The 25,085-nt window shown below is 33.9% G+C and overlaps 1 protein-coding gene across 1 annotated transcript in view; it reads left to right on the plus strand.

Moving 5' to 3' along the window:
• Nucleotides 1–791: 791 nt before the first annotated feature.
• Nucleotides 792–25,085, plus strand: part of SLC24A2 (solute carrier family 24 member 2) — a 72,329-nt gene continuing 48,035 nt past the window's right edge. The window contains exon 1 of the mRNA XM_070935535.1: nucleotides 792–1,721. Within this exon, the coding sequence (XP_070791636.1) occupies nucleotides 792–1,721 (930 nt within the window). The remainder of the gene's footprint in view (nucleotides 1,722–25,085) is intronic.

Raw genomic sequence — 25,085 nt, forward strand, 5'->3', positions numbered from 1 at the left:
TGTGGAAGATGTTTACGTTTTCTGCTTTATTTGAAAGCATAACAAATGTCATATTCTAACTGGGTATGTTAATTTGAAGATTGATTCACTACTTAGATACTTCTAAAGTACCTAGGTGCCAGTTTATTTAGACTTTGGTTAGACCCATCTAAGCAAAAACTAAAATAGCCTCTTGTTTTTAGGTGAATATAGAAATGAGGCAGAACATCTTTCCATTTTGTTTCCCTGACAATATTTAAGGTTCATTCTCAGGGTCTTAATATAATAATGAATTTATGCTGGTTAATTAATGCACATAAAATCAGCTTCAATAAATTTAACAAGCATGCCAAGAAAAGTAATAAGTAGAAAGAAGCTATTATGAAATTATTGCTCTGGAATCAAGAAAGGAAAAGATTCTGATTCTTTTAAAGAAATAGAATCAAAGGATGTAAGGTTCAAATTTGCAATGAAAGATTAGCTTTTGAGATAATTCCAAGTTTTCCAGCATGCATAATATTAAGAAATACTGGGTAAATTTGTTTTTATTGTAAACTTATGGCATGTTATCTAGCATATTAAAACCTTAAGACGTGTGTGTACAGGACAATGTTTTTTTGGTGCATCTGATGTCAAACACCTCTAAACTTATGAAAATATTTATCTTTTTAATCACAGCAACGGCATGAGCTTCATAAATCCTTGGTTCAGAGGAAACATCAAAGTACCATTTAACTGAAGAATAAAGGAAGTATGAAAGAAAAACCTATTGGACTCTGAATTTTTGGACCACAAACAAACTTACTTCAAAAATGGTTCAGTACAAAAATATTGCTGTTCATTTTCTTGAAGAATGGTGTCCGCAGGAGCCATTGCTTGGCTTTAAGAAACATCAACATATAAGGAAAAAACAGAGACTGATTCGGATAACAGGACTTCTCCTGGGTATTATGGCCATGAGCACACTCTCACTTTCAATCAGTGCCTTTTTCCAGTTGGAACCTTATAGCACAGAGACAATCAGCAGTCTGGACATTGAAAAATCCAAGTCAGTGCATCAAAGAACTCTATTGGACTATCAAGAACGGAATCAAAACGATACTCCGGATTCACCTATTTCTTCGAAATTAGCAGATGAGCCTGGTAACCACACAGAACATTCTCAGGGGGACTACCCAACAGACCTTTTTTCTCTTGAGGAAAGACGACGGGGTGCTGTGATCCTTCATATCATTGGAATGGTTTACATGTTTGTAGCCTTAGCTATTGTCTGTGATGAGTTCTTTGTTCCTTCACTGACAGTCATCACAGAAAAACTGGAAATTTCTGATGATGTTGCTGGGGCAACGTTTATGGCCGCTGGTGGCTCAGCCCCAGAACTCTTCACTTCTTTAATAGGAATCTTTGTATCTCACAGCAATGTTGGCATTGGAACCATAGTTGGATCTGCAGTATTCAACATCCTATTTGTGATTGGGATGTGTGCTTTATTTTCTAAACAGATTTTGCACCTTACTTGGTGGCCACTCTTTCGGGATGTATCCTTTTACATCCTAGACTTGATACTGCTAATCATCTTCTTTTTGGATAATTTCATTAGGTGGTGGGAAAGTTTAATATTACTGAGTGCATATATAAGCTATGTGACTTTCATGAAATTCAATGGGCAAGTAGAAGAATGGGTGAAAAATAAACTTAGCAGCAATAAAGTGGATAAAGTATCACCAGAACCTGATGGAAAGGTTAGTTATTGCAAAGAAAAATTATTGTAGTTATTAATGAAATCTTTCTGTAGCCACATTTGCATACCAAAAACATACCATTATTATATTGCCCTCATTTTTGTATGCCAGGGCAGACTATTTTATTGTTTTTAATCTAAATAACCTTTCATCTGAGTTTCGTGTCTACAAATGTGAATCAATATGTGGTCAACAATCACAAAGTATTTAATACGGCTATAAAAATGATCAAAAACTGAATCTCTAAGTTAAAGCATGTGTAACTAAGAAATAATATATAAAGGCACAAGGAACATTCAATTCAACGTGTATCAAAAACACATTGAAGTAATAATAGGACAGTTTCTAAAGTATCAGACAAGCCCATATAACATCATCTGAATGCAATAGCTGTTTGTTTCACCTTAGAAAATAATGAGGGTAGGATTTACGTTAAAGAAGAAAAGGCAGTATAATTAGCTATTCTGCTTCCAAATCAATGCATAATGTGTTGTGGATGTGTTATGCTGTTCGGTTTATAGATTATGCCAATCTGATAAGCAGTCTTTACAGTTTGCAGTTCTGTTTTTGATCTCTTCCGTGGCGCAAAATGTACTAACAAATATTGTATGGAGGAAAAAGTTTACTACTCACAAGATGTGGCCTAGTATTTCCCCTATATGTCAGAGATACCTGTTAGAAGTTTGCTGCGAGTGTGATGATTTCATGACAAAAACATCTTTGATTGTTTTGGGAGTTTTCACATCTAGGTTACTTATGTGTGTGATTCATGCCTCAATTTCTTAACATTGGCCTCATTCAATTATTTGTTAGATAATTTTGGAAATGCAGTTGATTATTGTAATAGAATGGACCTGCTCATTCCGCAATTTTATATCTGAGTTTTTGTGTTCCATAGAAAGTGTGCATTCCTGTAGGCTTAAATTTGACAACTTGCATTCATTTCAAAGGGATTAGAAGTTATTTCTATTGTTATGGTTTAGTTTGATTGCAGGTGTATTTGTGACAAAAGATAGATTTCCCACTGGAGATGATGTAATTTGACATTTCTTCATGTTTAAGTAATTCAAGATAGATACCTTTTAATCATGTTTAAGAGCAGTTCAATATCTCCAACCCTAGTTTACTGTTTAATTATTGCGATCAAAGATAGAAAAGATAGGGAACATACATGCCACTTGGAAGAGGGCTTGCTTGGATGAATATTTCTTTAATCAGTTCTTACCCTGGTTAAGGAACTAAATCTGGAATTTTCTACAATGTGGGGAAATTATAATGAATACAGAATGAAGAACTGAGAATTATTCTGGATAAGTGGGTTTGCTATATTAGAACCGTGATGGCGAACCTATGGCACAGGTGGCACAAAGAGCCATGTCTGTGGGCACGTGAGCTCAGATCCAGCTTCTAGGCCCACCAGTCAGCAATCGGGCCATTTCCCGCCTTCAGAGGGCCTCCGGTGGGGTGGGAAAGGCCATTTTCATCCTCCCCAGGCTCCTAGAAAGGCTCTGGAGCCTGGGGAGAGTGAAAAATGGGTCTACCGGGCCTACTGTTCCATCATGTGCCAAAAGCGGGGTGAGCACAGGGGGGTGAGGGGCACATAGAATTATGAATGAGAGCACATGCGTGCATGACCCCTCCTGCGCTCCCCCCACTTGGCACGCAATGTTAAAAAGGTTAGCCATCACTGTACTAGAACATATAACTTAATCCCACTAAGTAAATCAGGGTTTCAAAAGATGTTTATTTCTAGATGAATACTCTTGCACTGAAATTCTTCAGAATAAACACATAGTTGCAAGGTTTTTAAAATAATGTGGATAAAGATTTTGATTGATAAGGATTTATATAAGATAAAAATATTTTATGTTCATTATTTTTGTGTGGTTACTGTAGCAAGCACAAAAATAAACCTTGCACAATGACAAGTTTTCAACTTTATCAAGTACTGAATATTATGGTTTTGAGCACCAGGATAATGCAAAATACAGTTTTCCTTATATGAGGTTACATTTACACCATGAGCCTAATCTATGACAGTACTTGGGGTTGATAAAATATTTTATTCTTTGTTAATTTTATATTCTGCTTTTCATTCAGGAGATTATTAGTCAAACTGGCTACTGATGTGGAGATTTGGTAGGAGTGTAGTATTGTTTAGTACTGCTGAGTAGTACAGGAACTTTTTTTAGTTTTAGGTGGTGGTTAGGCTTGAGGTAATGGCGCAGTGGTTAGAATGCAGTACTGCAGGCTACTTCTGCTGACTGTCGATTGCCAGCAGTTTGGCAGTTCGAATCTCACCAGGCTCAAGGTTGACTCAGCCTTTCCGAGGTTGGTAAAATGAGGACCCAGATTGTTGGGTGCAATATGCTGACTCTGTAAACCGCTTAGAAAGGGCTGTAAAGCACTGTGAAACGGTATATAAGTAAGTGCTATTGCTGTTAAGTGATTGAATTCACCATAATGTATATTGTGATGCTTTACTAGCTTCTTATAATGGCCTACAAAGTTACAGTTTATCATTTATTGTGGTTGATCAAGTAATATTTTGTCTAGAAAGAGCTTTGCAATGGACACTGTTAATTCATTTTTAAATTTATACGTGTGGTGTTGTATTGATTGTTCACAATACAACAATAAACATTATGAAGGAACAATATGTTACATCAGTTCAAACAGCATTGATAAACAATGAATTCTAGTTAAAATATTAACAGAATACCAATAAAAATACCTATTATCCATATCTGACATAGCATCAAGTTATAAATGTGCAACATTAGGACATAAATGCTTATTTATAGAAGAAAGTATTTAGGTTTATATTAATAGAATAATAGAATAACAGAGTTGGAAGGGATCTTGGAGGTCTTGGAGTCCAACTCCTTGCTTAGGCAGGAAACCCTACACCACTTCAGACAAAATCAACCAATGATAAATGATAAAATCAACCAATGATTTAATCTACCCTCAGGCCCTGGATCTACCCCTTTTCTAACCTAGGTCTCCTTTCTTGATGGCACTCATAATATGCCAAGTAGGATGCTTGGAAAGCCTACTCATAATTTCATGGGGAAATTATTATTTCATGTAAGCAAGACCCATGCCATAGAGGGCTTTATATATTAAACACTCCAAATTGAGCTCAAAAAGTAAGAGAAAGCCAGTGTAATTAAGCCAGAACAAGTAATATGTTCCCAAAGGGAAACACCAGATAGAGGTTTCTGCATTCTGGGTTTATTATATTTTCCCAGTTTTCTTCAAATGCATTCCCACGTAACTGCATTGCAGTAATCTATTCAGGAGTAAATCACAAAATTCAGGTCAGGTCTACTCCGGATAAAGTTGGTAACTCATACAGCTAAAAGAAAAGTATCCTTCACCCCTATTTCTAGCTAAGTACTCGTGACAGTATGAGATCAAGCAGTACCCTAAAGTTACACACTTCTTTGAGTGGAAATGCAATCCTTGCCAGTGCAAGGAAAATGCCCCTTGTACTAGAGTTATCACCAACAACCAAACCCACTAGATCCAAGTTTATGGTTCATCAGTATCACAGTCCGATCCAAGGAGGAGCTGATTACAGGGACTAATGCACCACGTGAAAATAGAAAGAGGAAAACAGAAAGCTGTCTAAATCCAGCTTTATACCTCCTGACAATCATACCCAGAGGTTTCATATAAATATTGAAAAGCATAGGAGATGGAACAGAACCCTGCAGTTCCCTAGCAACTCTAATCCCCTGGTATTGGACTCCAGAAGCTGCCATCGAGATAGGAACAGCACCATGATAGTCTCTGATCTCCAACTCTCAAGTGCTCCAGAAAGGCTTAGTGATCAGTAGTATGAAAAGCTGCTGAGAGATCCAGGAGTAGTGGCAGAGAGATACTTTTCCCTGTTACAGTCTTCAGTAGATCATACGTCAGAACAATCAGTTGTTTTGTTTTCTTCCTTTTTTTCCTTTTCTTCTTTTCTTAGCCAGACTAAGACAGCTTCAGATAACCAACAGTGTTTGGAATTGGTCAGCCACCTTGTTTAAGAAACTATCTTACAGTTGGATGGAGGAACGGAAGTTGTTTGTTTCAATTGAGAGTGCTCTGCTGTATAGGTTTACTCAGAAATAAGCTCTGTGAGATCTAATGGAATTATTCCCAGAGAAGTATTTGAGTGCCTTAGGTTGTGGAAAATATTTTGGAAATTTGGTCTTAATATATAATGCAGATGGAATTTGCAAAGCTTGTAATGTGATATTTCTTCTCGAGCAAGCATTACATCAGAACTTGGACACTGGCTTCTAAAACAATTATTGAAGTGATTGTCTTTGCAGGGCAGATAATGTGCCTTGCAATGACATCTGTTATTGACTGCAGATTTTATCCTGTATTGCAAGGACATTATAGTAGTCAAGGACAACTGTAAAGCAATATTGTGATGAAGAATCAAGAAGAATTGATTTTGTATTTCTGTATCTACAGAATCTTTAATTTTTAAAAAGCAGCAGCAGCCCATCATAAAAAATAAAAATACATTTATCTGGCAGTACTTCTAGTTATTGACAATATGGAGAACTGACTAGCTAAAGTTCTTTATTTTGGATCTAAGGTACCCAAAATGCCCTGTAATGTTTGCAAATCTGGAAAGATGTTAGCCAAAGAAAATTATTGTCCCTGGTATTTATCTTTTAAGATTATATAGTAACCTAAGAGAAGGTCAAGAGAGTTCTAAGATACCTAATTAAAGAACCAAAAGGCTAAAGGGTAATCCTAGCAACAAATCTGCAGCCCTAACAAAATGTACACAGTCCCAATTAAAAAAAGAAAGAAAGAAGCTGAAGATATTCTGTGCAGAACTACTGGTACAATAGACACTCTAAGAAAAGATCTAAAAACAAAAGTTGAGGAAGAATTTAAACATTATTAGTATGCTGGATAGGTTTACATTTAATTTTAACATTTGGTGAAATTTAGGCCTGCATGAAATCATAGCACTTCAGACCTATGTATTACCTAGAATTATACCATTTAGAGTTCATTTTTTAAAATCCTCATAAATTTGTATGAGATAGAAGCTTAAATTAATTATGTATTTTTTTTTCAACAGCTCTAAAATGTTTTGTACTAATCAGTTTTTAAATAACAGAAAAGCTAGTTTCTTACAGTAAATGTAAGAATGTAAGAAAAAATGTAACTCTTGTTTATCATGGCTGTGAAAAGGTTGCCTTCATTTTGTTTACAAAGCTTTGGTAAATAGAGGATATTAACGTATTGTATAAACTGACCAGAGTTGTAGTAAGTTGAAGAATTATAGGTTAAACTCCAAATGGCGGGAAAGGAAGCAGCTTTAATACCCAGTTTAAAGAAACTCTACAAGGATGTTTCCAAGAATCAGGATGTTTGAAATATGGCTGTTGTATAAGACTTGATAAAGATGCAAAATGGGAGGATAGATAGTTACAAAAGGATAATGGTTATTGCATGTGGCACCGGTGATTTGCAAAACTGCTTCTCATTCAGTATAATCAAAGTATTAAAATACATGGAGAAAATTGGAAAATTATGTTTCATAGAGATTTTAAATAAAAATTTCACAAGGGAAACAGATGGGAGAAAAGTCTATCCATATCACTTTTTCTTTAGTCTTCATAAAGATACTTCTTTGCCAACAATAATAAAAGAAATAGCACAATATAAGACTCTCCCTTGGAGTTAGTGTTAGCACTTCTTATACTGCTCTTTCTCTTTAAATTACATTTAAATTCTCTTTAAATTTCTCTTACATTAAATAACTTTAAATGTAAGTCATTCTCAATAATGTTTTAAATATGTCTCTTCATAGAACCTTTGTTACAAAACTGACTGTTCCCACAAAACCCGAGAAAACTGTGATACTTTAATAGGTTCTATAGGTTTGATTGTTTACAAAAATACACATTTTTGTCAAAATTTGCTCAAGTTATCCCCTAAAGATTTTCTCATTATTTCACTCTTTTTTTGTTTAGCATCTCCTAACTACTTTTGAATAGATTGGTTTTAAAAACAACTTTTAGGTTGCCACATTGTTTTCAAAAAATGTATCTGCAAGAATTACAGAATGAAAATATTCTGCTTGCCCTGATAAATGTTTTTAATTATATAAATAATTACATACATATATACATATACATAAATATCTAAAGTGGTAACTTTGGGAAAGTTTTTAAAGTAAAGGAAATGTAAAACAGAAACAGTTTATTGTATTAGGATATGTGATTCTTTTTCAGCTAGCGACTCTTTTCACCAGAAACATTAAACTTGCTAGATATAATGAAACATTTAAATTTAAATATTGACTGTTTTTATAATAAGTAAGAGTTGACATAGACTTTTATATGAGCAGACTTTTACTTGCATAACGAGACTTGCCCTTGCTCCCCTCCTCCCCTTCTCATAATCCTCTCAAGTAGATTTGGTGTGGGTGAATCCATTCTGCTGGCAGATGCATTTCCATCAGCAGGTAGAGATTATTGAATAAAATTAGTTGTGTTTCATTTTGGTATCTGATGAAATTAAATATTATTTGTTGCTCACAGGAGGGGGGAAATCCAAAATGTATGTTGACTTTATCAGGACTAACCATTATATAAATTATATAAAAGCATATGCACTTCTCAAGTGTTCTAGAATTCTTCCATAGACAAAATGTTACCAGTCCCCTCCCATACAAATATAATAATGTATATATTTCCCTAAGACAAAATTGGGACTTAGTTCCAATTAGTCATATAAAAGAATGAACTATAAATTAAACAAATCACTTTACCCCACAGTCCTATGCTGGCCTACTCCTAAGTATTAAGTTCAGTGGAACTGACTTTTAAGGTAAATAATCATTCCTCATTTCTAATATTTGACATATTATATAAATCATGAGTGAGATATGTTGATCTCTACTGCAAGCTACTGTTAAAACCCCAATTATTCCTGAAAATTATTACACTTTTGATGGTCTTTGATTCTAGAATGGTGTTAAGGTCAATGTTACATTGATTCCAAAGCAGTTTAAAATTATCATTCAGGTCTAGATCGATGGCAGTTGTAACTGGAATTGTATTTTTGAACCTTTTATAGAGATCTTCAAAGGATGGCAAATTTAGAAATTTCTCATTTTTCATAAATTAAGATATTTAAAGAGACTTCAGAGGCATAGTGTGTGGCCTTAATAGCTCTATAGAAGGCCACCCCTATAGAAAAGAATAGTGGAAGAGAGAGAGAAATTCTCAGATAGATTTTTTTTTTACTAAACAAATATTTTTACAAATACTGAGAATTTTCTTTGGCAATATGCAATTAGGAAAGAAGACCATATATATTCAAACAGTTTTTACATTGTTTAAAATGTACTGTAAATATATTTCTGGAAAAAGTTGAAACTACAGTAATGGATGTAAAACTGATCACAGATTATACTCAGAAAATAATATTACAATAATGCTTATTACTATTGAAATAAATAAAAATAAATGGCATTATGAATAAATTTCACATTCACTTTTTTAAACTTGATGGGTTATATTTTGGTACTCCTAAATAAGTCATGAAACATTCTAAAATTTATTCATTTGATTTAGCTTTTCAGGTTTCTTTAATCAAGAGCTAGTAGAAGTTGTGGCAAAGTTGTACTGAAAACTTCAGACATCAGTGATTTTTGTAAAAACACTGATTTTAGTAAAGTTTTGATATGGTTCAATGAAGCATTTCTTACATTAACCAAAAATGCCCCTGGGATCATTTAGCAAATAGTAGTTATTGTTGGAAGACCCTGAATTTATAATCTGATATAAGTTTAAAACTAGGGATTTCCCTTAAAATAATATTGATATGGAAGAACTAGAGACAATTTGTTCCTGATATTTTATGGCTTGGCTGAGTCAAAGAATGACCTAGCAGATCAATTTCATAGTTCTTGAGCTCACATCAAAGGAATTAAGAGCATGGAAATGGAAGTATATGGGCCATTAAATGTATCTTATTTCTTCATATTATAAAGCTAATTATTTTCTTTTACTAAGCAAAACCACTCATTTTATTTTTTAAATCTGAACTATTTAAATTTATTTATGTAAATGCTGTAGTTGTATTAAATTTAATTTTAAATTTTATACATTAGGAAATAACTTGAAGGAATGAACTATTATTGACACTGTGCCAACCTAAAAGGTTATAAACTTTGTGGAAAACTTGAATTTTGCTACTTTATATGCACTTAACCTTCCACTGTAATCTCTATAGGTGAACTCAGTTGTGTTCTCAGGGTTTGTCATGTCCAACCCTACTAATAATTCTTGAACGTAATAGTTAAACATCAAGAAAGCATTAGGTTGATGGATACAATTCTAGAATATAACTGCATACATGTTATTTATATTAAAATAAAATCATGCTTGAAAAATTGCAATACATTTTTTTGCATTTCGAATTGTGGAGGAAAAAGAAACATGAAAAGAAAGCAAACTTGCCTGGCATTTAATTTTTGCTGGAAAGCCAATTCAATGTAGTGTAAGAAATTGCCAGTTTTTGAGTATTGAACGTACATGTAAAATATTTTACCTTCATTTAATCCAATTGTACAGTCAGAAAGGCATATTCTATAGAGTTCACTGAAACAATGGCTTAAAAGCTATGGTTTTAATGATTAATGAAGTCAAGTGAATCAGTAGAATGTAGACTCTCAGCATCTTAATACTGCTTGGTTTTTGTATTTGGATTACATGGCATTTTCCGGTAAGGCATTAGGTATCAGAAGCACTTTGTGCATTTTCTTCAGACCTCATTGCAAAAAGTAGCTACTTCATGTTGGCTAGAAGAGGCTTTTTTTCAGGCATTCTTATAGTCACTCTATATGGTTACAGATATTACTGCAAGATAAAATAAGGAACAATTTCAACAAAAGAAAAAAGAAAAACCTTAACATGTCTACAAAGGCAAACTTTGTACGTCAACAAATGAATTTCACCATTGGCAGTAAGATATGTCAACTTGTAAGACACCAATCAAATAATATTATTTAATATTAAATAAACAATGTTGCATGAAATAATAGTATCCTTAGGTATCATGGATTATCTTCAACAATTTATTTTTAAAATATATTAGGAAAAAAAATTAAAATCTCCATCTCAGGTTCATAAGAAAAATATATATTCATTTTTTTTTATTTTGATGAATATAATCTTGACTGATTGATTTTGTCAAAGTCTTAATATTCTGTATAACTATTATGGAAAAATGAGTTTTATTCTTGAAATAGTTATCTGTGAACTGAGGAGAGTGGATGCTTTATGTCCACTGGGAACAGGTGCTGTGGAAGAAGAAAGAACACATCTCTATGGTGGATGCCTTTGAAGATATATTACGTCTGGCTAGACAATTTTGTGTGGAGGGGGGGAGATTTGTTTGGTTAAATTGACCATTTTTTGTAATATCTAAATAGGACTTTTTTCTCTTTTTCATTGTTATCCCATCTTTTCCCAGATGACCAATCTTCAATATTTATGGAATTATTTTTCTTCCACATTTATTAATAAATGTTAGAATGATTGATATATAGCAGGGGTGTCAAACTGGCGGCGCATGGGCCAAATGTGCCATACACAGGCCATGCCCACCCCAGCTCTGCGAAGGGAAAAAAGTCACGAAACATCACATGACTGCAACGTGATGCCACAAGTTTGACACCCATCATATATAGTCACTGAATGCTATAAGTGCAATTGGTTATTCAATAGCTAGATAATGTAGTCATACAATTAATATTTATTTCTTTTTTCTAACCCTTGCATTGTTGGATTGTGGACTTTGGCAGATACATACTATATATGAGAATATCATATATAACATTTATTATGGAGAAGAATATCTAGAACTGGTTTCAGATGGACTTGTCAAGCGTGGGTTAACAGAGTAGAGAAATGGGCCATGAACAGCTTTTTTGTCTATGTTTAGGATTTGGATTTTGTGGGAAGGGCTGCTCTTTTATGGAAATCGTCCTAAGTTCAGAGTTGACTTCCTTTCAGGTGAATATTACATAAAGATTAATTATCAGATGTTAAAAGCAATATAGCCAAACCAAAGAAACGTGTTGGATATAACCAGAGGTGGTATTCAGCAGGTTCTGACCAGTTCTGGAGAACTGGTAGCGGAAATTTTGAGTAGTTCAGAGAACCGGTAAATACCACCTCTGACTGGCCCCGCCCCATCTATTCTCTGGCTCCCGAGTCCCAGCTGATCGGGAGGGAATGGAGATTTTACAGTATCTTTCCCCTGCCATGCCCACCAAGCCATGCCCACAGAACCGATAGTAAAAAATTCTGAATCCCACCACTGGATATAACCAATATTAGCTTCATGGAATGAAATAGTAGAAAACCAACATAACATTTTGGCATCGGTTTGGCTCAAAAACCATGTTTTTTTGTTTTGTTTTTTGTGGGTTCCATAGTTCTCTATAAGAGGATATCAGTTATCAATTTTCTGAGGATGTAGGAAACCCAGAATTGGTGTAACAAATTGGTACAGAGCTGATAGCCAATCTTGGCAAAAATTTCCAACAAATATATCAACCCTTGTGTTGGAATTTCTACATAGATCATAGTTCCTACTTCAGTTTTTTTAACTTCTCTGGAAAGAAATTGAACCCTCAGAGGCTTAAATAGCACTCAGGCTTATGGTCTTTTCCTTATCTTTTGATAAACTTTTTTTTTGTCTATTATCCCTGTAATATATTAAATTCACTTTATATGAAATGCTAATAAAAGTTGATTTTTCTTTTTCTTTTTTGGTTTCATATATGCCAAAACTTTCATAATTTTAGCTTTTTTGCTTTTTTCTACTTTTAAATCTTGCTTTAGAATCAGACTTATTAATTATAGGAAGGACTTGTCTTTTACCAGATTTATCATCTGACTAAAGACTGAAGAGTTTCTAATTAGGTTGATTACTAGTGAAATCTTTAAAGGGAGTGAATAATATCGTGTATAGAAAAAATGTGGATCATTTTATTTTTCTTTCTGTTTCTTATCTTTATAACAATTGAAAGTTCAATTTTAACAATAAGTGTAATTTTATTCAATAATGATATATTGATGTTTTAAGCATCTGGTACCTTAAATTGTCTATATCTCATCATTAAGTGAAAAGAGACTTGGCAACAAACAAAAGCAAAGTTTATGAAAATTGCCTTTTTATACAATAGAAGTAAGTGTGACTAGTTTTTGAAAGCTATGTAGACAACTAGTATTTAAACATTTGTGCCTTGATTACACTAGATGTGTTTTCAAGCAACCCCAGAAAGTAGTATATTGCAAGCTAAATCTAGATACCAGTTTGAATGTATTTATTTGAGAAAACCCAGCTGAATTTTCATACTCCATTCTCCATTCATGTTGGTTTAAGTTGGTTTTTAACTTATCTGGTGTATTTCTAGCAGCAAATATATTTAAAATCATTATTTGTGAAATTGGTACATAAAATCTCAATAATTTTGTAAGATTTTCAACTAAAAATTATTAATAGAAGAATCTTTTAATAAATGAAAAAAAATAATTCAGAGACTAGCAATTACCTTGTTAGTATGATTCAGATAATAAAAATACTAAACGGTGCGACTGATATTAGCAGCCCAATTGTTTTTCATAATTTATTGATGGACATTTCATATAGAAATAATACAGTCCTTAAACAAACAATTTGTATGATGTAAATAGAGCAGAAAATAAGCAATAAGTTATGAACTAGTATCATTTTCAAGAAATGTGGTGATGCTTAGAACTCTCTGAGGTAATTATAGATTAAAACCTAGTTACATTTGGAATCCAGTGGCTGAACTATGATTTTGTCATAGCTTAAGTAACTGCCATATTAGCAGGCATGGAATGGTTTCATTTGATAACAGTTCTGCCAGTTTTATTTTGTTTAATGATCACAGGAATGGACATCAACGAAGAAAAGATTGGAAAGTGCAGATTATAATTCCAATTTTATAATGTCAGCATTATGTTCGAATGAAGCAACCATAAGAGCAGCAAATTCCTGACTTGTCATCCAGATTATATATTTGTCTGTAGAAGCCTTTGTGAACTTTTCATTACTCCCAGTATTATTAGTTATCAATTGAGAAACTATGAAAGGTACAATTTTATTAAAAATACTAGCAATTGCATCCTGCTTGTATTATCATTTGCTCTGTAAACTGCTTTGAGATTAAAAGAGGATAGATATAAATATTAGGAAAATACTAAATGGAGATGGAACAACAGTGATCAGAACAATGAATGTTATGGAGAAACTTCTAAAAAGTTAAACGTATTTATTTGAAGTCCATGGTCAGAAGCATTAGAGATATTATTTACAGTTTTGTGTAGATTAATGACAAAAAATTTTCCACAGCATTCTACATTTTGCTTTTAGTTTCTGTCTCAATCCAAACTGAACCTATGGGGAATTCAGCCATTACTATAAAATCACTACGCAAGTAAATTATTAATTAGAACCTATCTGTTTATCATTAAGCAAAAATTGGATTTGAATAACATGGTACAAAGCTATGGTACAAATGCATCTTTATTATTTTATTCATTTGAGAAATGGAAAACATTGAGTGAATTGTATCTGACAAAATCAGTGGAATATGCCAAAAGATTCTTAAAAAGGGGAGGGAGGGACACAATTTAACAATCTGTTTTTAAGGAAGCTATATTGGCTGATTCCAGCTCTCTAACCCCCAACCTTTGTAATATCACTCTCCATATACATTATATTATACAAATCATATTATATATATTATATTATACAAATCATACTCTAAACAAGATAAGATTACAGGAAGTTGCTAAGCGAAGTCATTTTTACAATCTTTTTTTTTTTACCATGGGTGTTAAGCAATTCACTGCAGTTATTTATTATTTTATTATTTAGACTTCTATACCGCTTCATAGTGCTTTACAGCCCTCTCTAAGCGGTTTACAAAGTTAGCATATAGCATATTGCATATTAGCATATTGCATTAGCATTAGTATATTGCCCCTAACAATCTGGGTCCTCATTTTACCCACCTTGGAAGGATGGAAGGCTGAGTCAACCTTGAGCCAGTGAGATTTGATCTGCTGATCTGCTGAACTAGCAGTCAGTTGAAGTAGCTGCAGTACTGCACTCTAACCACTGTGCCACCTCGGCTCTACTTGTTAAGTGAATTGTGTAATCATTAAGCAAACTCAGCTTCTTCCATTGACTTTGCTTGTCAGAAGGTGGCTGGGAAGATTGCAGGTAATAATTACATGATTCTCATATAAATATATGCCAATTGCCGAGCACCCAAATTTTGACAACATAACTGTGGGAATAATGCAACAGTCATGAGTAAAGGACCAATGATAACTCACTTTTTTTAGGGCTGTAACCAGTTGCTAAGCAAATGGTTGTATTATTGTTTTAGTACCTTCCAGTAAATGGTTCTTTTTATTTCAGTTATATTTGCAGCTCACAAGATTCTTAAGATTTGTTGAAAGCTATAAAATTTTGTGATTGACTGGAGATTTAAATCTACTTCAGTTGGGTAAAACTCCAATAAACCAATTAAAAGTAACAACCTATTAAAGAAGATAAGGAAGTTATATACTTGTTAAAATTTTAACCCCTTTTTTAGTTTTAAAGAAAGAGATCCCAAAGAGGGCGGCAATTAAAAGTTGATTACTATAAATTGAAACAATTAGAACATGAATGACTCAGTAAAAATGTCTTAAAATAATATTTGGAAAACTTAAAAATTATGATACAAGATATCAGCTGAATCAGTATTTTAACTAAATACCTGCTTAAATATAATCCAGATATACCGCATTCAAGAGCCATTCCTACAGATAGTCCTCAATTTACAACCACCGGTTGGGACCGGAATTTTGGTTGCTAAGCAAGGCAGTCATAATAAGAGATAACACGTAACTGCCTCTCTTACCAGCCACAATCCTAGCTATTCCCATTACCATTGTTAAGCAAATTTTACCAATCATTAGCTGATGACCCACCTCAATCCAAGCCATCCCTGAGCCTCAGTAAGGTAAAGGTCAAACTGCAACTCCCCCACTTGCTTATCCCCCCCTCCAATGTCTATGCAGCTCTGTGGATGTTTGCCAGACCCCAGGAAGCCTCAGATGTTCAAGTCCAGTCATAGTTGTCTTCCCCACCATGATAGATAGATAAATAGATAAATAGATAAATAGATAGATAGATAGATAGATAGATAGATAGATAGATGATAGATGATAGATAGATAGATAGATAGATAGATAGATAGATAGATAGGTAGATAGATAGATAGATAGATAGATAGATAGATAGATAGATAGATAGATGATGGATGGAAGAGGGGGGGGAGGGAGGGGAGAGAGCATCATGAGATATCACTGTTAATCCAATAACACTCTTGAGTGTCCTACCACTGAAGAATTCCCAGGCAGTGAAATAGATTGGGAGGCTGCTAAAGTACATGTAGCAGAAATTTCAGCAAGAAACTGAATGAAAATTGGTTAAAGAACAGTGTCATGCTATTACATAGCAATAAATCCTCTGTGTCTGAGAATAACTCTCCCGTGGAAATATCTCATATGATTCAGGGGCTTTCAACTATGCTCCATAAATTAAGTATTGGTGCTTATAATCCTTTTGTAAGGCACTTTGTGGATAAAAATCACTTGCCTCAGTGCTGACTTGGATGCCATAGTTGAGGCAAGTTCAAATTGGAGATCCATTGCCCCATCTGGTCTGGATTTACGGAATCATTTTCAGTTTGTGATAATTCTTAAAGCTACACATTCAGCCACGTGCACTTATGACCCATTCTGTCATGACTGATTTGATCCAGCTAGAGAGATTAACCAGACAGATCCAGAGTGTAATAAATACATCTTTGAGGAAGAGATGGGTGATACTGATAAAAGTATCAGCATTGTGCCTGTTTTTCAAGAAATCCACAATGGGTCTCTTTCATTTTCAAAACTATAATCCAACTGCTAGTACTTTCTAATGTTCTCTTTGGGGGAACATCTTCATGAAGGTAATGGCTATACAGTTATAGGCTAAACCTCTAAACTGCATGCTTTGTAGATCAATCTCATCAACAAATTAGAGCAGAGGTCTTCAAACTTGGCAGCTTTAAGACTTGTGGACTTCAAGTCTTGAAGTCCGCAAGTCTTAAAGCTGGGAGTTGAAGTCCACAAGTCTTAAAGCTGCCAAGTTTGAAGACCTCTGAATTAGAGGAAATAAGACTGAATTTGCATAATATATTTAAGTGAACCATAAAATAAGTAAACATGTTAAAGCACCCAAACACAGACAAAAACCCTAACCAAAGTTAACACAAAGTTGTGCAAATGCAGCCATGTGATCTTTAACTGACCTGATTAAACATGTTGTATGAACCCAATCACACTGAATTAAGTAAAGTTGGGAAGCTGTTCACATTTGGAAAGAACTGGAAGTAAAACTCTTGATAAAAGAACATTTGCATTTCCTCTTGACCCAATCACACAATTTCAAAATTTGTGCTAAATTTGATTAGACATTAGAAAAAGCATTTTAAAACAAATTTCTAATTGAAAGTTAAAAGCAATTACTTCAGGACCATGGAGAGCTGCTACCAAAAATAAATACAGTAAATGGGGCAAAGAACTCTTGGACCTTAAAATATCGTATCATGCCTTTATATACAAAAATAATGTTGGATTCATATTGGTTTTCTCATTTGTAATAAAATTATGCCAGGCATATTTTAGTCTGTTTTATAGTTATGTTAATTAAACTCTAATGGGAAGAAATCAGTCAAATACTCTTTTTATATAAATAAAACTAGAGATCAGGTCAGCACAGAAACTGCTCACAGTTGGTCACCTCTGAATTTGCTTAGGGGAAGATATGTTCCAGATGTGCTGCAGATTAAGACAGAGATGTGTGAGATTAGTTTGATCTCATGCCAAATGCCTACTTATCTTTTTCATTTTCAGTGGGAGAAACAGTTGATTTAACTGGCTCTGAAGCCCCTTAAGCAAGAGCGATTTAAACAGCCTAATTAAGATTTTACATATATATGAAATTTACTGATGGCTCCATGCAAAATTTCTCTTTCAAAAACTTGTTTATTTATATAGAGGGATATGATGGGATAATATTAAAAGATGCATGTGTTTTGTAAGAATGTACAAATTGTTCAGTTTCTCACACTATCCAGGAGTTTACTGGCTATCTTTCTCCCGGTTTCAGGCATGTCTATATTTAGACCAGCATAAAGAAAGCTATTGTGAGGGATTATAAGGGCTAATTATAGATAATTAAACAGGTAATAACATTATAAATATCTAGATGTTCTGTAGCTATTATTTTCTTTTTTTTTTTATTCTTTTTAATTTTTTATTTAATAAACAAACATACATATACAGACGTAGACATTTAAACAAACTATACATAAACTAACTATACAGAGAGGTCAAGTCTTACAGCTTGAACTTTAAAAATAGAGCTACTTCGGTAATTATATATCTATATATCTATGTATATTTATCTTTCATCATGTATCAATGTTTATACAACGATATTTCATTTTATTTCCTTATTTTTGTATCATTGGGTGGTATTCCCTTATTTCGTGTTCTTTTTATCTAACCAGTTGTACCATTTCTGCCAGATTAAATAATACTCTGAATCTTCTTTTCCCTGTATCTCTTTGGTAAGTTTGTCCATTTCCGCACATTCCATTGTTTTTTGTATTATTTTTTCCTCTGATGGCGTGTCCTCTAGTTTCCACATCTCCCCCCCCGCACACCTGGCAAGGATGTTCCCTAACGCAAATCAGAACTGTTGGAAGTGCAAAACACAGAAAGGGACCTACTACCATATGTGGTGGTCATGCCCAAAGGCCAAAAAATTTTGGAAAACAATTCAAAATCAGCTGGAAGAAATCACCACCCAAAAAGTGCCCCTCAGACCGGAAACATATCTACTAGGAATACTGACAAAGGACTATAAAAAAGAGACACAATACTTGATAATACATATCCTGACCGCAGCCAGAATCACTTTCGCACAAATGTAGCTATTATTTTCATAATTTGGTATTTTAGACAGAAATTTTTAGATGTGATATTTTGAATTGTTCTTCAGTACTTTGCTCAGATATTTTTTTAAAAAAATCAATACCTAGCATGGCTTATTTGTATTTTAGAGTGTAATATCCTGACTAAATCCAATGAAAATGAAGAGGGAAAAATAAGTCTCTAAATCTGGCATAATCAAACTAATCATAATTAATATTGAAAGTGGATGAAACTGCCTGCACACATTCAGTAGAGCACAGGATAGTGAATAAAATAACAGTAACATTTTCATTCTTATGAGTTCTAATTTTAGAAGTGGTCTTGAACAAATTATTTTTAAAAAAATGAAGAATATATATTTCTTTCCCAGATGGAAATGAAATATATATATATTTTAAATTTGATTTATATGCCGCCCTTCTCCGGAGACTCAGGGCAGGTTACAATGTGCTAAGCTATTAAAGCAGCTACATTTTTTTTTCCATGTGCATGCACAGCCAGTTTATTTTGTTGTGAAAAAAATAGCCGTATATGCATATACGTATATACAGAGCAGTTTATGAAATAGTGTGGTAAGCCTGAAAGAAGAGGCAGATTGCTTTAATTATTCAAAGAGAGTTGTTTGTACACACTGCAAAGTATCATCCCTAATAAATATATTCTATAAATATAGAATGTGCTTTATTTTACTTCTGCAAAAGTTTTTATCAGTAACATACCAATGCATGTACTTTTGAGTAACAGTTTTATCTGTAGTGAACCAATACATGTGTTTTTGTGTAAAAGACTCAGAAATCAGCATGGTCTAATTCACGTGGAATGTTTTAATATCAAAGAAAAGGGTATGAAGAGACTATTTTTGCTTTCTGTTTGGAAGCAGAGTCTAATAGATGAAAGTGCCAGAAATAACTAGATGTGGCACTACTGCATTCCCCAGTAGGGGTGAAACATTTTATCTATAATGAAGAACTTGCTGTTCAGACTTTGTGTTGCTTTGTTCTGATTAACAGGCAAACAAACTGTGCATTCCCGTGGTAATGGCAGGTGAAGGAAAGTTGTCTGTTTGAATGACTGTCACAAGGAGACATTAATCAGTGCCGAACGTTGCATTCAGCAAGTTAGTTTGTAGCCTTTCCAGTGTAATTTGTCTTGTTTCTTGATTTGCTTTCAGGCCTTTAATTTTTTGTCATGCATCTTCATTATTAATTTGTATTGTTGTGTTTAGTATTTACTTTCAGTGAGATTACTTCCGAGTGAGGATACTTAGAATCTCAACCTTGCGTTCAGTTATAACACTTAACTTGGCTATTCTTTCAAATTGGAATTGATGCTTGGTGTTGAATTCATTTTCTGAAGATAAACCCCCTTACTTCAGATCCATGTTGAAACCTAGGTAGTTGAATCTTATCTACCCTGCTTATACTGCTAGCAGATGGTTGTCTATTTCTACTTGATTTTCATATGAGACCCTTACAGTTCTGGGTAATTAGTGTTCCCATGTCAACTTACCCTTACTATTAGGAACGGGTTATTTTTCTATAACATTCAGTTGGATTTATCTTCTTGAAACTTAAACTCATTATGCCCCATTCTACATTCTACATAATAGCAAAAGGTCTTGTTTTTTTTTCTATCAGATTCCTTCAGATATTTTAAGGATCTTAATTTGATCTCCTCTCCACCTTTTGACTATTCTGCTCTTGATCTTTTCTTCTATTTTCCCTCTGTCCTCTTATTGCCCTTTTATCCTGTATTGATCTCCTCTCCTACTCTATCTTATCTGTGCTTTGACTCTTCTGCTCTTGTCTTCTCTTCTCTGCCCTTATCTTGATCCCCTCTTCTCCTACCTTTGACTCAGTTTTCTCTTTTCAAGAATAATCATTTCTAGTATCTCTAATCTTTCTCCATAGAACAAGAATAAAGAAGTCAAATGGAGCAGGGATACTTACAGATGGATATGTGCATATATGTCATCTAGTCAGTTTGATCTGATTCATGGAAATTGATAATTAATTTTAAGTTAGGTTTATCTCATATTTTATCAATTAATTTTTCCTAGAAAAAATGAGAAGCAAATAGTTCACAAACCCACACTAATGGGCAAAGTGAAAGAGCAAATCCTTAGTTGGATATAGGGCTTGAGATAAACTCAATTTGCTAAAAACATGATGTTTTGAACCATTGAAAACTGGAAAGAAAAGCCTATGCCAATTGTGGGAAACCTGAGAAGTCAAGAGTATCTAATATGCCAATATAATGGTAATTTAAAACCCTCATCCACTTTTCTAAACTATGTTTTGAAAGAGGAAACAGAAAAAGGAGTTTGAGGCTTGCTGATTCCCATTATGTTGAGGGGAGCTGCTTTACCTAACTAATACACATTTTGCAATTATTTTGTTTCTTGCTGATGTGATCACTAAAGCTTATCTTGAATAAGTCCATTGAGCGTGAACATTCCCAGTAAGCATATGTTAGATGGAAAACTCTGCATTTGTCTGTGAGACCATCTTCCTCAAATGTCAGTTTTTGAAGAGGGGAGTAGAACTTCTGGAAGTAAGCATAGACCTGGGTATGGAGTTGTCTATTATGACAAATTATCATTGAAAACATTTGTTGTCTAATTTAAATAACACCTATTAAAACCACCAGTGTAGGGCTGTGATGGTGAACTTACGGCACGTGTGCCAGAGGTGGCACTCAGAGCCCTCTCTGTGGGTACCCGCGCCATCGCCAGCTGCTCTTTGTGGGCGCTGAAGTGCTGGAAAACGGCCTGGAAAACGGCCAAAAAGAAGGCCATTTTCTGTGCTGTTTTCTGGCCATTTTCAGGGCCATTTTCAAGTCGTCTTTTCAGGCTTTTTTCAGTCTGTTTGGGGGGCCATTTTGGCGGCTGTTTTCAGGCTGTTTTTTGGGCTGAAAACAACCCCAAAATAGCCTGAAAACGGTCCTGAAAATGGCCCTCAAAATGGCCAAAAACCTGGCATGCATGCTGGCCAGCTGATCTTCGGGTTTCCGGCCCTCCGGGGCGTGCACATGCACACATGTTCCAGTTTGGGCACTCAGTGCTGAAAAGGTTCGCCATCACTGGCGTAGGGTAAGAGTGATTTGCAAAATTTTGGAAGTTCAGAATATCTGAACATTTTTTCTATAAAATGGATAACTAAGTTTCCTATTCATCGAAATGTTATTATCAAGAGAATGAAGAAAACTTTTTGCCCTAGCAAAATAAGATATAACTTGAATCCTAAAAATGAAATATTCAGTTGTCAAGAATTTATAACCTAGTTGCTTTCCTTTCTAATAAATCTGGCTGGAGAAGCCAATATGAACATCTTAGTTTTGGATGTTTCCAAATCCAGTGCCTTCAGATGCTCCACTCCAAGGCTACTATTATTTAAGCCACCTTGCAAAACACTGTTAATGCTCCAAACATGGTTTTGGAAAAGATTTTGAAAGTCAAAAATAATCACCCATCATTTGTTAACTTTTTAGAACACCCAGGATTGAACAGTGGGACTTGAATTTTGGGTTTTAGTATCTGATTATGGAAACATGTGTTCTTCCACAAAACTGTAGGACCTTTAATAATTTATTTAGTTTACTTTCCTACAATTTTAAAATATATTGAAATCCATAAATTTAACATCCAAAGATGTTTTATCATTTTAATGCTGGACTTTTCTTCTGTTTATTGTTTGCTTTGTTACTACTTCATTGCATAGTCTCTTGAGGATTTTTGTGATATCTGTTATTAAGGTTTATTGTAATGGTTTTGATTTTGAGAATATTTTTCAATGTTTTGCTTCACTAAATCATATAGGTAAGTTTGTTATTTAGGTTATTTTAGATAAATCTTTGTGCTGTATCACTAATCATTGAAAAAGCTGTAATTCTAAGAATGGAAGTAGAAGATATTTTTTGCAAATGTGCACTCAGCTCTTTAGATGAGGTTAGAAGTATTTGTAGTTTTCTGCAAATAATATTATCTGTATTAGATATTGTCTTTCCTCAAATGTGCATCCATACACACACACACAGAGAGAGAGAGAGAGAGAGAGAGAGAGAGAGAGAGAGAGAGAGAGAGAGAGAGAGAGAGAAATTAGTGTGTGTGTGCATATACTGTATCTGTAAACTGATGACACTGTAAGGCTAATATTCTCTGGATTGCTCTCTAGAGTTAGACCTTTTTAAAACAATTTTTGTTAAGTTTCATAGCCCAATGGTTTGCGCTTCACAACCCTGTCTTATAATTTTAAAAAATGGAGGTTTCAGAGACAAGAGTATCAACTCTTAAAGTAAACTTGTAGCTCCAATAAACCTGGAATTCAATTAACTTGCAACTTCAGTTCAACTGGTAAACAGGCACAAAATCTTTCTGACATACTGTGATTCTTTGCAGTAGACTTGTTACAGGATAATGTGTTAAGCTCCTGGTTTGTTAATATGAAAGAAAATTTGGCATGATTTGTTGGGACCTTAATGCTCTTAAATGTTTGTCCTGTCCTTAGTCCTGATTATCATAGTTATTAATTAGATAATGGTTTCCATATATTTAATTTGTGTTAAAAAGGAGAAGTATTTAATTTATCCAAAGTACACTCTTTTACATTGAACTGCTATTTTACTAAAGTGCTATTTGGTGATATATGTGAGAAATGGAATAATTGTGTTTGCATCTGTGTTAAAATACACACGCCTGCATTTGTGCAAGTGTTACTTTCAAGGGAGATGTGTTTATATTTTATTATTTTAATGACCATTCTGTTTGTTATTTACTTGCTCCTTCAGTAGGAATAATAGGTATAGTAAATTATTTACTTCATTGTAATTAAACTCAATCAATTTTTTATTTACTTAGGGTTTCTTGTTATTACTAAAGATTAGAGTGGAGGACATAAGCTCCAAAGTCGAACTGTTTTCATCTAAAAACTGGCAGGCTAGATAATATATTTGGGCAAGCTTTTACCCAAAGGTATCCTGCCATCTTCTGTTGAAGTACAATTTTGTACTTTTGTTTTGTAATTGCTTTCTCATTCTAAACTGAGAGAAAATCCCCTTTTCCTGTATCTTGTCCTATTTTTCCAGTTGTATCCTATAGAAGAGAATATATACTATGTAGCTCAGGGTTGAACTGTGGACTTCTTGGTGTTCTCTGAGCTTTGAGGTTGTTTGCTTGCCGACTAGATTTCATTATCTGACTAGACAACACCATAGTGTTGATGGGGTGTGGCTTTTTCCCTTGTCAGTTCCAGGGGTGGGATTCACTTACCTTTGCTACCGGTTCGCTCGCTCACGCACCCCGACTGTGCATGCGCAGAAGCTACTGAGCGTGTGCAGATCATATTTGATGACATTAGAGACATAAGACAAGATTAGAGAATTATGGGTGTTAAGGTTAAAAACAAACTAATTACAGCATTTGTGGATGATATGTTTAGTCAAAGCATTAATTGAAAAAGTAAAGGACTTGGTGCATTAGCAGATTTCAAGATTTATCAGAGAACAAAGATATTAACAAAAATTATAAAACTACAAGATCTAATAAGTAAAATTCTTGGCTATTACTATGATAGATATAGATTGTATGTGATTTCAAAATAAACATCATACAACTTGAACTGAAATCAGTGTTAAGAAGGGAAAAATTAAACTTGCAAATATTGGGGAGAATTTCTGTGATAAACAAAAGTTTAACCAAAGATGATGTTTTTGTTTCAAATAATGTCTGTTTTGTCAACAGATATACAATTTTAACAGTGACAAAAAGACATAGCTGCATTTATATGGCAAGGGGAAATAACATGAGCATTAAACAGATGCAAAGGAAAGAGGAGGATTGGGTTTACCATATTTGAAATTTTATTTCACCACTTGTTTGGTCCGGATGAAAGAATGAATGTTGCTCAGAAATAAGATTTTTACATTTAAAAAGTAATAACTGAGGTTTGGATGTCATGGATATTTATGGTATAATAAAGTTAAAATTAATGTGGATTTAAAAATCATTTTATTAGACATGCTGTATTGATCATATGGAATATGAAATAGATACAGTATAAGACCAGGTTGTGCCCAAAAATACCTTTTTGGATCTCAGCTCAAGAAGTATATTATAAAAGAGAAGTGGCAGATCAGATAAATGGTCCTGGGTTTCATTAGAAAACTATCAAAGAAATTTAAAAACAAATCAAGAGGACAATTAATAGCAGAAGAATATACTTAGCAGTGGTATTCCTATTTACAATTACCT

Source organism: Pituophis catenifer, unplaced genomic scaffold (genome assembly GCF_029215685.1).
Source record: "Pituophis catenifer annectens isolate HBS135680 unplaced genomic scaffold, rPitCat1.0.hap2 SCAF_2, whole genome shotgun sequence".
NCBI classification, from domain to species: Eukaryota; Metazoa; Chordata; class Lepidosauria; order Squamata; family Colubridae; genus Pituophis; species Pituophis catenifer.